The 17082-nt window shown below is 43.5% G+C and overlaps 1 protein-coding gene across 9 annotated transcripts in view; it reads left to right on the top strand.

Moving 5' to 3' along the window:
* The window catches only part of LOC142368546 (calcium/calmodulin-dependent protein kinase type II delta 1 chain), a 124213-nt gene that overhangs the window by 92389 nt on the left and 14742 nt on the right, over positions 1-17082 (top strand). For 2 of the 9 annotated variants that reach the window (XM_075450747.1, XM_075450755.1), the window contains 7 exons: positions 1829-1951; positions 2052-2135; positions 2307-2349; positions 4922-4962; positions 9011-9070; positions 11845-11889; positions 13294-13342. In XM_075450747.1, the coding sequence (XP_075306862.1) occupies positions 1829-1951; positions 2052-2135; positions 2307-2349; positions 4922-4962; positions 9011-9070; positions 11845-11889; positions 13294-13342 (445 nt within the window). The remainder of the gene's footprint in view (positions 1-1828; positions 1952-2051; positions 2136-2306; positions 2350-4921; positions 4963-9010; positions 9071-11844; positions 11890-13293; positions 13343-17082) is intronic. The other 7 variants (XM_075450748.1, XM_075450752.1, XM_075450750.1 and 4 more) reach the window with 7 other exon arrangements.

Here is a 17082-nt window from a genome sequence, read left to right as displayed (position 1 = left end):
CCGCTCCCCAGACCTGAATCCTGCCCGCTCCCCAGACCTGAATCCTGCCCGTTCCCCAGACCTGAATCCTGCCCGTTCCCCAGACCTGAATCCTGCCCGTTCCCCAGACCTGAATCCTGCCCGTTCCCCAGACCTGAATCCTGCCCGTTCCCCAGACCTGAATCCAGCCCGCTCCCCAGACCTGAATCCTGCCCGTTCCCCAGACCTGAATCCTGCCCGTTCCCCAGACCTGAATCCTGCCCGTTCCCCAGACCTGAATCCTGCCCGTTCCCCAGACCTGAATCCTGCCCGTTCCCCAGACCTGAATCCTGCCCGTTCCCCAGACCTGAATCCAGCCCGCTCCCCAGACCTGAATCCTGCCCGCTCCCCAGACCTGAATCCTGCCCGCTCCCCAGACCTGAATCCTGCCCGTTCCCCAGACCTGAATCCTGCCCGTTCCCCAGACCTGAATCCTGCCCGTTCCCCAGACCTGAATCCAGCCCGCTCCCCAGACCTGAATCCAGCCCGCTCCCCAGACCTGAATCCTGCCCGCTCCCCAGACCTGAATCCTGCCCGTTCCCCAGACCTGAATCCTGACCGTTCCCCAGACCTGAATCCAGCCCGTTCCCCAGACCTGAATCCTGCCCGCTCCCCAGACCTGAATCCTGCCCGTTCCCCAGACCTGAATCCTGCCCGCTCCCCAGACCAGAATCCTGCCCGCTCCCCAGACCTGAATCCTGCCCGTTCCCCAGGCCTGAATCCTGCCCGTTCCCCAGACCTGAATCCTGCCCGTTCCCCAGACCTGAATCATGCCCGTTCCCCAGACCTGAATCCTGCCCGCTCCCCAGACCTGAATCCTGACCGTTCCCCAGACCTGAATCCAGCCCGTTCCCCAGACCTGAATCCTGCCCGCTCCCCAGACCTGAATCCTGACCGTTCCCCAGACCTGAATCCAGCCCGTTCCCCAGACCTGAATCCTGCCCGCTCCCCAGACCTGAATCCTGCCCGCTCCCCAGACCTGAATCCTGCCCGTTCCCCAGACCTGAATCCTGACCGTTCCCCAGACCTGAATCCAGCCCGTTCCCCAGACCTGAATCCTGCCCGCTCCCCAGACCTGAATCCTGCCCGTTCCCCAGACCTGAATCCAGCCCGCTCCCCAGACCTGAATCCTGCCCGCCCCCCAGACCTGAATCCAGCCCGCTCCCCAGACCTGAATCCTGCCCGCTCCCCAGACCTGAATCCTGCCCGTTCCCCAGACCTGAATCCTGCCCGTTCCCCAGACCTGAATCCTGCCCGCTCCCCAGACCTGAATCCTGCCCGCTCCCCAGACCTGAATCCAGCCCGCTCCCCAGACCTGAATCCAGTCCATCACATCTGGGACATGGTGTCTGGTTCCATCCACCACAGACTGTCCAGGAGCTGACTGATGCTTTAGTCCAGGTCTGGGAGGAGATCCCTCAGGAGAACATCATCAGGAGCCCAGGCGTTGCAGGGAGGTCCTACAGGCCACAGACTCTGCTGAGCCTCATTTCCACTGAAGCTGGATCAGCCTGTAATTTTATTTTGAGAATGATTCCAAATCCAGACCTCCATGAGAATGATTTTGATTCACATTGATCATTTTTATGTTATTTTGTTCTCAACGCATTCCACTATGTAATGAAGAATGATTTTCATCTGGAATATTTCATTCATTGAGGTCTAGAATGTGTTATTTTAGTGTTCCCTTTATTTTTTGGAGCAGTGTGTATCCTGAGACATAAAAGCTCTTAACTGAAAGAGGGAATGTACTTTGTTTTTCATGTCTTTTGCACTGTTCCTGATATCAATAATGTTCCTCTTCCAACAGTTCCCTTCCCCAGAGTGGGACACAGTGACCCCTGAGGCCAAAGACCTGATCAACAAGATGCTGACCATTAACCCAGCTAAGAGGGTCACTGCCACAGATGTCCTCAAACACCCCTGGATCTGTGTAGGTGTCACACACACGCTTTCTTTGTCATCGTTAAATACAATCCGTCTTCTTTTGATGATTTCCTATCCAAACTGGTACACTGTCTTTGTGTTCACAGCAACGCTCCACTGTGGCCTCCATGATGCACAGACAGGAGACAGTGGAGTGCCTGAAAAAATTTAATGCCAGAAGGAAACTCAAGGTAAAAACAATAAGAATTCGTCCGATGCTTGTAGAGTCATGTTCACTTGCTGCATCAGCAGAAAGGGAACGGATTGTTCCAGATGTTCCTGCAGCAGAACTTCTCATCATTAGCCTTTCAGCAGCATCAACACAGCAGCTTATTTCTTTGTGTCCATTTCTCTGTCCATAGGGTGCTATCCTGACTACTATGCTTGCCACTCGCAACTTCTCAGGTAGGACTGAATCAGTTGAGAATGCTGAGACCTAATGCTTACACTTCTTCCAGTCCCATCTGAAGGAATGATTCAGTGTAACATGTTTTCAGTCTGAAATCCTTTTTCTTTTTGCTTAACTCGGTCTTTATTAAGTATCGGATCATTGTGGAGATGCTGCTCTTTAGAACCTTTTGAGCTCCATCTGTCCTCTCTGTTCAGCTGCTATCAACAAGACTGAAAGCCCATACAGATCAATAAAGTCTCGTCTGCAAGTCGCTTTAAAGGGCAAACCATTCAAATTTAGTCCAATATTATCAAGTGTATTTTTTCCTTTCTTTTTGTCATTAGCTTTGATTGTTGTACTCCCTCATCTCTTAGTTTCCAATGTTCCATCAGTATCAGTGCAATGCCCTCAGTGTTTCCTTTTGTTTTTCTTCCCTCCTTCTCCTGTCTGGTAACATGTGTGGAAGGTAAGAGTCCTGAACACAGCTGCACCATCAGCTCTGCTGCTGAGGCTTATCCTGACTCCTAAAGCACCAGTGCACCAGGGCTTTAATGGGACATGCTCATTCTTTTGCTTGCCATATCAAAAGAAAATAAAGCGGATTGCATGTCCATAAAATATTCTGAATTCCATCATTTACATGCAGTCTGTATCACTTGTGTTGTCATAGAATTACCTGTCAGTTTCACCCTCAATTACAAAACCATTGGGACGGTCTTTAAAATGCACGTTAAAAAAGGGGAACGCAATGATTGGAAAAAATAAGCAATATTTTTATTCGCAATAGAACCCAAAACATATCAAATGTTGTAAGTGGAGCAACCAAAGCTTGTGAAAGTAAGAGAAATGACTTCATTCGTTTGATTGGCAATGGGTCAGAAACATGATGGAGCATGAAGAGCACCTTAGAGACTCTCTATAAGTTATGATGGGCAGAGGTTCAGCAGTCTGCAAAAAACTGTACCTACTTATTGTGGAGCAGCTTTAGAATAACGTTCTGCAGCGTGGAAGTCCAGAGGCAGAATGTTCCATAATCTACGGTAATCTCCTGTACACGATATCAGTAAAGGGATCTGGAGTCATCCCTGTATGCATGAGACATGGCCAAAAATCATTCATGGATGCCCTTACTGTTTGGAGCCTCAGACAGTTAAATTAACAAACGGTTATTAAAAACAGACCTGATTCTGTCTGGAAATCACTGCATGGGCTCAGGAACACTTCCAGAAACCAGGGTCTGTGAACACAGCTCACTGTGCCATGCACAGATGCACGTTAGAGCTCTGCCATGCAAGGAAGAAGCCACATGTCCACATATCCCAAAACATCATCTTCTCTGAGCCACAGCTCATTTGTGATGAGGGCAAATCAAAATGTCTTTTTGTCAATCAGCCTCATGTGAGAGGGAGCATTCCGCTTGTTATCAGCACTCAGAAATCAAAAGCCTGCATCTCTGACGGGATGGCTACGGAACTGGCAACCTGCACATCTGGAAATGAGCTAAAGGTATAAACAGGTTTTAGAGCAACATGTGCTTCCATCCAGAAAACGCCTTTTTCAGGGATACTACTGCATCTATTAGAATAGCTACTAAGGCTTCATAGCAGCAGTTTGGGTGCTGCACTGGAGAAGTTTCACCAGCTGAAAACATTTGAAGCATTATAGAATTGTGAAATATGAAGAAGAAAACAAGAGTGTTGAGCAGAATGGGACAACGTTTGCAAACTGTTATTAAAAGAACTTTTTTCTGCCATCAAATTCCCGTTGAGCAAAGGTTTTTATATAAAATGTCTCACGCATAATATTTGATACACTGTTGTATTGTGAAAAAATATTAATTTTTTTTTTTTTTTTTTTTAAAGTTAATTTGCAATTCATTGCATTCTGTGTACATTTTACACAGTGTCCCGACTCTTTAAGAATGAGTGATGGAGTCGTACAGCTGTGAAATGTGCAGATGCTCCTGCACGACTAAACATTCTCCACAGTGGTTTAGATAGAGAAACTGGTTTCTGTACAGTTGAGATGAAATGCTAAATAATTCCAACTGATACAGACTGAATGTACTGCTTCTCCTTGTACACATTTGCTCAGAAAACATTCCTGTAATCTGCCTGCCAAAGGATATCTAATGTCGCTGCAAAGCTTCCATCAATCACCAAAGATGCACGTGTCTCCTCACTGACGCTCAAAGCCTGAACCAATCATGTTCCATGTCTCAGTCTTTGCGCGGTTACAGAAAAACACCTGGTGATTCCCACTCCTCTTTCATTTCTTTTTTCATTGTGTGTTTGAAATAAAAAAAAAAGAAACTGAAACACTAAAGAGCACAGTCTGTTGGGCTGTGCTACTCCGAGCATGTCTCCTGTAGTCTTATCAGATGAATCTTTGCATGTTCCACACTAATGATTCCAAGTTTGGTTTCAACTCTGGACTGCATTTGCATTTTTCTCCTCTGCTTCCAATTCTAACAGGGCCCACCGTGAGGCGGCTAGTAATTGGCTGGGCTTGAATAGACCGTGTGTGTGTGGTTGTTAATTCCAGCTGGCCACTGATTTCCTTGCATTGTTATCTTTGTCTCTACAGTAGCCAAGAGCCTGCTGAACAAAAAGACAGATGGTGTCAAAGTAAGTCCACCTTCCCTCTCAGTCTTCACACTTGTGCTTTCCTTTCTTGTACAGACTGCTCGCTGCTATGTTACACACTATTATACAACTTATCCCACTGCACCTCCCAGTTCTGTGTTGATCTTTGAATTATGTTGTATGGTGAATTAAATATATGTGACATAGCCAGAATAAGAGCCTTGGGTTAAGTTTGTGTCTTTAAGTGCTTGGAAAAGATATTTTCCGGTAATAATCCTTCAGGTCTGGGGGCTCTCCTTCATTTCTCTCAATCCCCAGTCAGTTAGTATAGGTGGAAAAAAGCTTTAGTGACACCACAAAGTAGTCTGTATGCAGTGAGTGTGAGTGTTTGTGTCCTTTCTAAAGCTGCTGCTTCTAAATCTGCCATTTAATTTCACCCTTGTTTGGGATTCTGATGAGCCCGACCCGCTCCTCTCGCTCTCTCTTAACAACGGTTCATGATTCTTCATGAGTTGCTTCGCACAGTTTACACAAAATATACACGTGTAATGGTGAGGAGTTCTATCTTATTTTGTTGTTTGGGGTGCTGTCTACAATTTCTGCATCAAATCTGCCATCATCGGGATTTTTGGTTTGTCCAGATGAGCAACGCAGTAAATGTTTCCCTGATCAAAAGATGGACTGACTGAGTACGGCTCTATCTTCACTGTATAATGATGCATGTTTGGCTTAACTGAGGTTGTACAGTCAGACATACTGTACATACAGTCTCTCTTGTGTAGAAAAGACAGAAAAGGAAGGCGGCTGTTAAAGAACTGTGCCTGATGATGCTTTTAAGAGACCTTCCACACCGAGCTGCTCCCCTGAAGAGGATGGAAAATATCCCTCTTTTGGATGGTGTGGAACTTTGCTTTAACTTCTCTGTCCCTTCAACAGTCCTATACCCACTGATAGTTACGACTGACTTAATTACTCCTCCATTATGGGGCGGCTGTGGCTCAGTGGTTAGAGTCGGTCGGCCAATAACCGGAAGGTTGGCGGTTCGATTCCCACTCTCGCATGGTGGAACTGATAGCTGGAGGGGTGTCAGTCCACCTCCTTGTCACAGCTGAGGAGCCCTTGAGCAAGGCACCGTACCCCGATGCTCCCCGGGCGCTTTCATGGCTGCCCACCGCTCCAGGTTGGCATCTGTCTCTGAGTGTGTGACCCTGTGCATGTGTGTCAACCTGGATGGGTTAAAAGCGGAGGACCAAATCTACCTTTGGGTATAAATAAAGTCACTTAACTTAACTTAAATGCAAAAAATATTCAAATATCCTCTAAAGTGGAATGTAACTGATTTATGTGGGATTTTGACTTTTTCTAACCTGGGGATTTCTTATTCAAGAGTATGAGGAGGGTGGGTGTTTAGTCTTCTGATGCCGATTCAATCCATGTAAAGTTGAGCTCAAATGATTCAGTAGTCAAAGTATTCATTAGCCTCAGCTGCTTTTGGCAGTGGTGAAAACATGGCTCAGGCTGAAACCATGAAACATCGTTCAGGCTAGTTTGGAGCTGAAGTGAAAGATCTAAAAGAATGATTGCTCGTTTAAGTGACGCTGTTTCTCAGCAGCACACTGGAGATGTGACACACCTGGTGAAAAACAGACAGACAAACTCATTTGGCAATAGAAAAGACTAAATATGGCTTTCATACTTTTCATACAGCCTCCACATGTTAGTTTTGAGGTCTCCTCTTTTTCACCTTTTTTTTTCCCAGGACACATCCTTTAGTTATCTTTATCCTGGAGGGAAGGATATATCCCGTTAGGCCACACACCATTATATGGTATATATATATACAGTACAGACCCAAAGTTTGGACACACCTTCTCATTCAAAGAGTTTCCTTTATTTTCATGACTATGAAGATTGTAGATTCTCACTGAGGGCATCAAAACTATGAATTAACACATGTGGAAATATATACTTAACATAAAAGTGTGAAACAACTGAAAACATGTCCTATATTATAGGTTCTTCAAAGTAGCCACCTTTTGCTTTGATTACTGCTTCGCACACTCTTGGCATTCTCTTGATGAGCTTCAAGAGGTAGTCACCTGAAATGGTCTTCCAACAGCCTGGAGGTGTGTTTGGGGTCATTATCCTGTTGGAAAATAAATGATGGTCCAACTAAACGCAAACCGGATGGAATAGCATGCCGCTGCAAGATGCCGTGGTAGCCATGCTGGTTCAGTATGCCTTCAATTTTGAATAAATCCCCAACAGTGTCACCAGCAAAGCACCCCCACACCATCACACCTCCTCCTCCATGCTTCACGGTGGGAACCAGGCATGTAGAGTCCATCCGTTCACCTTTTCTGCTTCACACAAAGACACGTGGTTGGAACCAAAGATCTCAAATTTGGACTCATCAGACCAAAGCACAGATTTCCACTGGTCTAATGTCCATTCCTTGTGTTCTTTAGCCCAAACAAGTCTCTTCTGCTTGTTGCCTGTCCTTAGCAGTGGTTTCCTAGCAGCTATTCTACCATGAAGACCTGATTCACACAGTGTCCTCTTAACTGTTGTTCCAGAGATGTGACTGCTGCTAGAACTCTGTGAGGCATTGACATGGTCTCTAATCTGAGCTGCTGTTAACCTGCGATTTCTGAGGCTGGTGACTCGGATGAACTTATCCTCCGCAGCAGAAGTGACTCTTAGTCTTCCTTTCCTGGGGCGGTCTTCATGTGAGCCAGTTTCTTTGTAGCGCTTGATGGTTTTTGCGACTGCACTTGGGGACACTTTCAAAGTTTTCCCAATTTTTCGGACTGACTGACCTTCATTTCTTAAAGTAATGATGGCCACTCGTTTTTCTTTACTTAGCTGCTTTTTGCTTGCCATAATCCAAATTCTAACAGTCTATTTAAGCTGGCCATACACTGTGCGATTTCTGGCCCGATTTCGACAAGATTTTCACTCGTGCGACTATTTTGGAGATCGGGCCAAGTTTTGGCTCAATCGTGCGTCTCGCATCGTGTAGTATACACGGGGTAACGACAATCGATTAAGCCCTCCCGACCACCTCCCGATCGATCGGATGAAAATCAAACTTGTTTGAAATCCTGGTCGCTCCTCGTGAGGCTCTCGCACAGTTGAAGCAGCTGGACGAGCCGATTTACCTCATCCTGTAGCACTACGCATGCGCAAACATAGGCACGGAAGAGAAAATTGTCAACAGAAGAAAAAGACAACAGAACAGCATGGCAGCGACCGGCGACCGAGTCCGACGTGTCGTGCAGTGTGAGCAGCCAGATCGTATCAGACCATCGGGTCGTACAGTGTGAGAACAGGAATCGTGAGCTGTGACGTTTTAACCCTTGCGATTCACTCGTACAGTATGAGCAGCAGCTGAATCACGCGATTGAAAAAAATCGCACAGTGTATGCCCAGCTTTAGTAGGACTATCAGCTGTGTATCCACCTGACTTCTGCACAACACAACTGATGGTCCCAACCCCATTTACAAGGCAAGAAATCCCAATTATTAAACCTGACAGGGCACACCTGTAAAGTGAAAACCGTTTCAGGTGACTACCTCTTGAAGCTCATCAAGAGAATGCAGAGTGTGTGCAAAGCAATAATCACAGCAAAAGGTGGCTACTTTGAAGAAACTAGAATATAAGGCGTATTTTCAGTTGTTTCACACTTTTTTGTTAGTTACATATTTCCACATGTGTTAATTCATAGTTTTGATGCCTTCAGTGTGAATCTACAATGTCAATAGTCATGAAAAGAAAGGAAACTCATTGAATGAGAAGGTGTTTCCAAACTTTTGGTCTGTACTGTATATATTATCTCTTCCAATAAAGGCGATTTATTTGATTAGATGAACCGAAACCACTATGTTGTTTTGTGTTTGAGTCCTAAATAACCGACGCATACATCGATGGTTGTCACTCCCATGGTAAGAGCAACTCTTGTGCAAGTGTTCCACTTTTCCCTCAACAGCAGCTGCTTGGAGTGTAAACGTTTGGACACTAAGCCTTGTTACCTCTGTCCTGTCCGTCTGTCTCCTGTCTGTCTCCTGTCTGTTTGCTGCGTCCCTCCAGATCAACAACAAGGCTAATGTGGTCACCAGCCCCAAAGAGCCTGTTCCCACTCCTTCTCTGGTACACTGTCTGCCTGCCTTGCTGCCTGTGTGTCTGCATGTCTTAGGAGTTGTGTACATGTGTCCAGATTACACCCACCTGTGGAAAGCCCCCCCTTTCCCATTTTCTTGTTTCTGCTGATTTAACTCTCTGTGATGGTTGTGTAACATGAGCTTTGTAATAGTGTGCGCACACTATTGGACTGCTTTATTGCATTGCATTGCTGTACATGGGCTCCATTTTCCTTTGTTGTTGATGATGGCTGTAATGGCACTTGGGCCATTCCAAGCCAACTGTGGCTCATTCTCTGTTGCCACAGGTTCTAAATCTTTGCTGAAGATCACACTGATTTGTCTGCTTTGACACCAGTAGGATTGATGAGGTGGAGGAGTCACTTGCAAATATATAATAGTTGTACATAGCTTTTATTATTACCCACACCATATTATGTAAAAAAAGAAATATAGATGGTAATTCAATAGGATTGTTTTTTAACTGCTCCTCTGAGATGAGACGGTTCTAATCCCCCAGTTACTGTTGCCATGGGGAAAATGCCCTTCTTGAGCAGAGGGTCGTTGCTACTGGAAACAAAACGTCACTCTGTACTTGCTAAATTCCTCTTTACTTGAATGCCAAACTGAATTGCTGTGAGTAATGCTACAATAAGGAATTTCTTGATTCTGCCAGAAGTTTACACTGGACAGAATTATAATTGTGATTTTGGGATGTTTTTGACTTCTAAAGTACCAGAAGGGTTGAAGTTGACGTCTTCTCTTAATAGTTATTTATTCCAGCTGTCACAGTAGTGTAACGTTGGCTTCATGTGGGCTCAGAATGAAGCAGGAGGCACAGTAGGTTGTAGCTAGCTTTGCTCGGATAAGACCCAATAGAACAGTTAACCGGGATCTCTAAGTTTAGAAATATAAACTGGACTGATTAACAGTTTTATTTTGTGCTATCACTACACAAAGAGAAAACTAAGAGGATCTATTTTTGAGGATGTATATGCAGAACTTATTATCTTGATGAACAATCTTCCCGTAAAAGCTCAACCTCTGATTTTTTTCCAATGATTCCCCTACTTATGAAGCATAATGTATGCATTTACATTGGTCAGTAAGAGGTGGCTGTGTATATGTGACCGAGACAGGCTGGCTGTTTTCCCCGTATTCCTGTCTTTATGCTAAGCTTGGCCAAGGAAATACACAAATTTAGACTACAGAAGACACTAAATTAAATATTTGGGATGCTCCCTGAAATTTTTAATCTCAAAAGTGCTGTTTAGTAAGGATTTTTGTGCCAGTATATCTGTCTACTGACATTGCTGCCTGTTTGTTTTTTAGTACAATTAAAGGATAAGACCGTTTTTTTGACATTGGGCCCTTGATTTCACATTATAACATGATGTTCTACTCACCCCTGCTTGTTGTTGGTCATTTGGAGCTGTTCTGAAGATATTCGCGAGGCGTCTGGCTGCTCTCTTGAGATTTTCGGCCATGAAACGGTTTCCTATGGGCAAGCTTATACAGGCACAAACTATGCTGTTTATAATTTATTAATTACTGTACACTAGCACTGATAACGTGGAGGTGCATCGCTTACTTAAAAAAATCCGGGTTACTAATTTTGATTTTTTTGTCGTAAAGTGGGTGTTACTGACATCGTCGTGCTACTGCCACAGACAGCCCACAGACCTGCTGCCTATTTATTCATTCGGCTAAAATTCAAAATTAGTAACCCGGATTTTTTTAAGTAAGCGACGCACCTCCACGTTATCAGTGCTAGTGTAGAGTAATTAATAAATTATAAACAGCATAGTTTGTGCCTGTATAAGCTTGCCCATAGGAAACCGTTTCATGGCCGAATATCTCAAGAGAGCAGCCAGACGCCTCGCGAATATCTTCGGAACAGCTCCAAATGTTCAACAACAAGCAGGGGTGAGTAGAACATCATGTTATAATGTGAAATCAAGGGCCCAATGTCAAAAAACCGGTCTTATCCTTTAATAAGCAGGTATTGTGCCAAACTTGGAACAGCCCCTGCCCACTTTTAATTATTATTTTTTTTGGCCATGTGAATGAATTCTAATAAATCAAATGGATCCAGCAGTGCTTTTTAGAGTCACATGCTGTGGGTTTTAAGTCTCTATTTCTCACTGTTTTAATCTTAATCTTTTTTTTTTTTTTTTTTTTTAATGGTTCTAAGGCTCTATTTTTCCTTCTGTAATTAACAGAAATACAATCGTTGCACATTTTAATCATTTTAATTGTTTCTCATGTGGTACTAGGCTGGGCACCATTACAGCACCAATGTACAGCAAATAGTTCTGCAATAGCGTGTACTGAACATGCGAATGGAAACTCTGCCCTGAGGATGTGCTTCTGTTATACTTTGTGTTTCTTTGATAGTTTTTAGCGTAGCATTGATGTAAGTTTGATGTGTATAGTTGCTCCTTGGTGTTCTGCTCCTGAAAATGTGTTTGTGTTCTAAAGATGACGGCAGAAAAGTCAGATGTGATGTCCTTTAACAAATAATCACCCATGCTGTCATTTGTGTGTTAGAGATCTGTGGTAAAGGATTTTCAGATGTCATTCCATCTGTCTGTAATATTGCTGTAGTGATTCTGATTAGCCATGACCTATTTTCCCTAAACAGCAACGTATCCCTTTCCACCTGCTTTCCCTGTCTTCACTTTATTTTTGTCCATTGTACCTTGTACTTTTCTCTGAATCTTATCTCCTAACATTTTGATATTGCACCATCGTCTTCTTCTACTATTTATCCTCTTAAATCAGGAGCCTCAAACCACTGTTATCCACAACCCCGCTGACGGAAACAAGGTATACAGCTGATCACATGTTGGTCTGAAGCTGCAGTTTTAGAGTAGAGGCTTCATGTTGCTTCTGATGATGATGATGTTGTGTTCCATTGGATGCTCTTTAAACAGAACTTCATGTGATAAAAGGGAGGACGTATTCTGCATCTCATCAGCATGGAATTCTTAAAACTAAGATTGATCATCTACGTCTGTATTGTGTATTGCTATTATTTGAATATTTTGCAACATAATGAGTTTTTGAACCATGAGAAGCGCCATCATTGTGTTAATGTGACAGTTGTGGAACAAAGTGTTTATGCATGCTGGTGCAACAAAGTAAAAACCATGCAATCACATAGATACCAAACCTGTTCCAAGTCCAATCCTCATCAGAACGGCTCCGGTCTATCTACCGTGTCTTTGATGCTTTGCTTGTGCAGACGTATGGATCTACATTATCATGAGTAATCCATAAGCTGGCGTTGTGGGATCATGTGCATGCTTGTGTCTATGCTTTGTGCTACATCATGGTGTTGTAGATCATAGTTTAGCATACAGTAGGTGTTCTTGTACATAGAAATTTTTATAATTTAGTGCAGACATGAACATAAAGAGGGCTTGTAGCTGTGTGGTAAGTGCACTGCTGCAGTATTCAGCTCTATCGTACAAGTAGTAGCTCAGATGACCTAAGATATGAAAAGATTATTTATTACTATTTATTACTTATTACTCCATTCATATGATGTTTTGAGCTCACTTCAACCTGTGAGGAACCTCTAAAGAAAGCTTTTATTAGTGGTCTTTAAAGGTTCCCAATGATAGATTTTGGGGCTGAATAATATGTGCTTGGTACATGAGATTGGTTTTGGTTCAACTTGGTTCTATTGTCTGACCCTGAATTTTGAAAATCAAAAATCCTTTAATGATCAAACTGTTCATAATGTGGACATTTATGCAAACTGAATCCAAAGAGGCATAACCTCTTCAGACTTGGGTGGCCAATTTCCCAGATGGCTGTAAAACTATCGCAAGACTCAAGTTAGAAACTAGATTTAATCATCCCTCATTTCTGAATTGGAAAAAATTAAATAATACTTTTTTCATTCCTATTAAATTGTTGCTGTATAGATAAACAAATCGGTTATTGGATTGTAATGTCATTTTGATGTCTGATCCAATGAAAAACTAAGCCAAAACTAATTCTATCAAAGTAGATAGTTAACTAATTATTACACAGTAATGCCTTCCTCATGCCTCCCACTGTCTGGCTCACCATGTTAGTAACTAATAAAGTAGGTGAATGTAAAGTTGCTTGCTGTGAGAGAAGATGGAGAATAGTGATCTCTGTGGAAATCAGGTGTCTGCCCTCAGTTGTACCTTTGAATGAGTCTGGAAATAATCACAGGTCTTTTTTGTCCTTTCACAGGAGTCCAGTGAGAGTGCCAACACCACCATCGAGGATGAGGATGTGAGAGGTAACAAAGATGCACTTTCTGCTCCTCTGATCAGAAGTTTACACATCAGTTTTAAGGTCACTTTGGTCTGTTGCCTGAATCGGTTGCAATGTCAACTGCTTTGAAGTTTCATGTTTTGAATGTGTTGGGTCCACGTTGACTCTTTTGTGCATTACTGGGTGACCCAGTACTGTGTCCTGATTGGCTGATTTCTGGACCTCAGAGTGAAAAACAAAGACGAGCACATTTGATTCAGCAATCCCAGATTGAGTCGCGATGATCGGCAGTCATTTCACGATATCATTGAAAGAATGGCTTGCCTGGGGTTACAGGAGAGTTGACAGTCCTATTACAGATGATAAACTTAAGTTGGCTAATCTGAGAATATTCAAGTACCCTTGTTAGCTTCTTGTTTGGGGTCATTTGAGCATGACTTTTTAATTATGGATTGTTTAAGTTAGCCTACCCAAGTATGGATAAATTGGAAGATGTGCTGCAGATATTTAGATTTTTATGCTTTGTCTTAATCAATCCCTTTATGATGCACCAAACCCAGACTAATTGGGTTTCCAAGGGCCGCCAGATGAGTGTTGAGTATGAAGGAGTTATGATATGGTATAAAAACAAATGATCCCAAACTGAGTGGGTCCCCGGGAAATTACCATTTGCCTTCGTATGAGTTGAAGTCCAATACCCAGAGTTGAGAAACTCTTAACACACTTAAATAAGACTTTCAATCATTTTTTTTGGGGGGGGGGGGGGGCTTTTTTCTCCCTTTCTCCAAATCACAACGAACCGGATGGACCGATGTGAGACCAGGCTCAGTGAGGAGGTGCGTTTGTACAGGCAGCTGTACGAAACTGCAGTGAAACAGCACAGGGAGCACGTAAACTCCCCAAACTGGTGCACAGAGGTTGGCAGAACTTTGGGGAAAGAGGGAGAGTTCTGGAAGAATGTGTGGAAGAAGCTACGGGACAGATACGTGAAGGCAAAGAAGAGGGCAGAGACTCTGTTGATGCCGGGGGCTTCAAACTTTCACCTCTATTAACTGAATTAAAAAATTAAAATGATCCGAAAACTGCAGCAGTATCATTAATTACAGTATTCTTGCTCTTGACAGCGGCATTGTTTTCTTCTCCACTTTCGTGGTTGTAGAGTAGTTAGCGGTAACCCTCACGTAGCAGCGCCACCTCTGTGACGGAGAAAATTGCAACTACTGGCGCACAACGACTTGCGCCACCATATAGGGTCCTATGGCGGGCACGAACTCGTGACGTCATCAACACCGCTCGCTAGAGCCTTAAAGCGGAACTCACCCTTTAAACAACATCGTGCCCAATCACTATATTTGACCATAATATAATAGTGAATTGTGCTGCCACTGGGTATTATGTCTTCATATTAAATATAAAACCTTTGCATTTTTTAGAAATGGTGATTTGACGCGTCATGAAATCACCGGAAGAAAAAATAGCAAACTACAACAATTCTAATTAGTTATAGTTCTACTTCATGCACGTAGTTCTAGCTGCTATAACAACCATGTAATATCCTGGAACTTGGCGTCGCTAGCCTAATGCAAAAGGCAGAGAGAGGGAGAGCGATTCTGTTGTCAAGAACTTGGGAGCTAATGTGCGCTGTTAGCACTTAAGCACTTGGTGGATACTACAGAAACGTGAAGATTGTGACGACGTGACAAATTTGTTTTGTTTAGATCAACCACTCTCAGAGATCGCATGAAACACAGATGGCGGTGTGTTAGCTCTGTGTTTGGGTAACCCAGCTTGACCGTCGGAGCCCAGTCCACTGACAGTAGCTAACAACGCGCTGGGGCAGCCTTCAAAACAAAGCCCAAACGTAGCCCGTATTACATTACTCTTGATTGGCATTTAACAACATAATACTTTACTGCACTACTACAAAACAGTTAGATTTCGCGCATACCTTTGACGAAGTGGTCACCGCAGACACGAGCATTTGCAGATTCAGCTCCTCCAGTCTGTAAACGTAGGTTAACTATCCACTTTTTGCGGTGTTGTTCTGTGAGTTTTTTTTCCATTTCTCACCTCTATGGGCGATTACCTTAGGTACTCGATAGTAACCCTTTCCCTTCTCTCGGTTAGACCGATTGCTACATCCAAAAATGGTACAAAACTGAGGCATTTTGGGCAAAAAGTGGCAGACAAAACACAGTGTTTTCAATGGGCTCCAGCTCAGGTTGCCCACCACCTGGGTTCGCGCGCTTAGAAAAATACGGAAGTGACGTCAAGTGAAACCCTTCTACATTAGAACTATAACTAATTAGAATTGTTGTAGTTTGTTATTTTTTCTTCCGGTGATTTCATGACGCGTCAAATCACCATTTCTAAAAAATGCAAAGGTTTTATATTTAATATGAAGACATAATACCCAGTGGCAGCACAATTCACTATTATATTATGGTCAAATATAGTGCTTGGGCACGATGTTGTTTAAAGGGTGAGTTCCGCTTTAAGGAGAGACAAGAAGCAGGGGGCAGAGAGAGGGGGAATGACATGCAGCAAAGGGCCGTCCGATGCGGGACTCGAACCAGGGCCAGCTGCAGCGAGGACTGTAGCCTCTGTACATGGGGCGCCTGCTGTACCCACTACGCCACAGACCACCCCTAAATAAGACCTTTAATGCTAATGGGAGATCATTCTAGATTTTGTCATGAAGTTTTTGCATCTGTTATTCTGTTTTGCATTTAGAAGCGACCTGATGCAGAGTTTCGGCCCTTTAGTTGGCTGTGCTCTCAATCATCTTTAAGCTCCAAAGTGAAAGTGTTCTGCAGAGACTTAGAGACAGAAACCAGATCCACACAGTTCATTGGCTGTGGTATAAAAGTGCTTTTAGAAGTGCTTAAAGGCAGGGTAGGGGATCTTTTTCTGGAACATTTTTTTTACATATTGCTTGAAATACTCTTCACACCCCCATTGCAACCAATTAATTAAAAGTTTTGACACAAATATGAAAAGTTTTAGTGGCCTCTAGAACGTACAATCTAGGAAAAACAGTATCCAATCATTGTGAACGGACCGTTCACAATGATTGGATACTGATGCCGTCTATCAAACTGCAATCTGCTCCTCCCTCCCCCTCCCTCCCCCTCCTTCCCCCTCCTTCCCCCTCCTTCCCCCTGTGCGCGTACCCTGCTCCGTGAACGAAGCTTGGCAGGAAGCTAAACTAGAGCCAGCTTGGCTAGCACCTAGCATTATTAAACGTATAGTTAGCATAAACTAAATACTAAATACTAAATACGGCAACGATCGATGCTTGCTGTCAGAACAGCGCTCGTGCACCTTCGTGCTCGTGCGCGTTCATGTACTCTAGAGGCGTGGCTTCGGGGGGAAAGTGAAGAAAAGGGTTGGGACTTTTTATCTGTGTATTTTCAAAGTGCAGCTTTGCTGGACTCAAATTCCAGGATCTCCTACCCTACCTTTAAGTTTGGTAAATTGAGTCTACAGTGAAAGTTATTTTGGATTTTCTTTTTTCATTCAGAACAGTAGTGACATTTTCTTTACCTTGCTTTAACATGCACAGCTCCATTAAAGAACACAACACTGCTATTTATCATGAGCATTATTGTGTTCATGACTGGTTGGGTTATTATTCCTCAATGCCTCAGTAACTATATTCAAAAAACTTCTCAAATGGATTCACACTTCACTATTTATTTGCATGTGTTTTGGGTTCTTTGCTTCTTTGTGTCACAGAAGACAAATTACCCTTTTTCTGCTTAT

Source organism: Odontesthes bonariensis, chromosome 19 (assembly GCF_027942865.1).
Source record: "Odontesthes bonariensis isolate fOdoBon6 chromosome 19, fOdoBon6.hap1, whole genome shotgun sequence".
Lineage (NCBI taxonomy): Eukaryota > Metazoa > Chordata > Actinopteri > Atheriniformes > Atherinopsidae > Odontesthes > Odontesthes bonariensis.
Note: the sequence above shows the minus strand (reverse complement) of the source record. Positions and strands in the feature narration are given on the sequence as shown.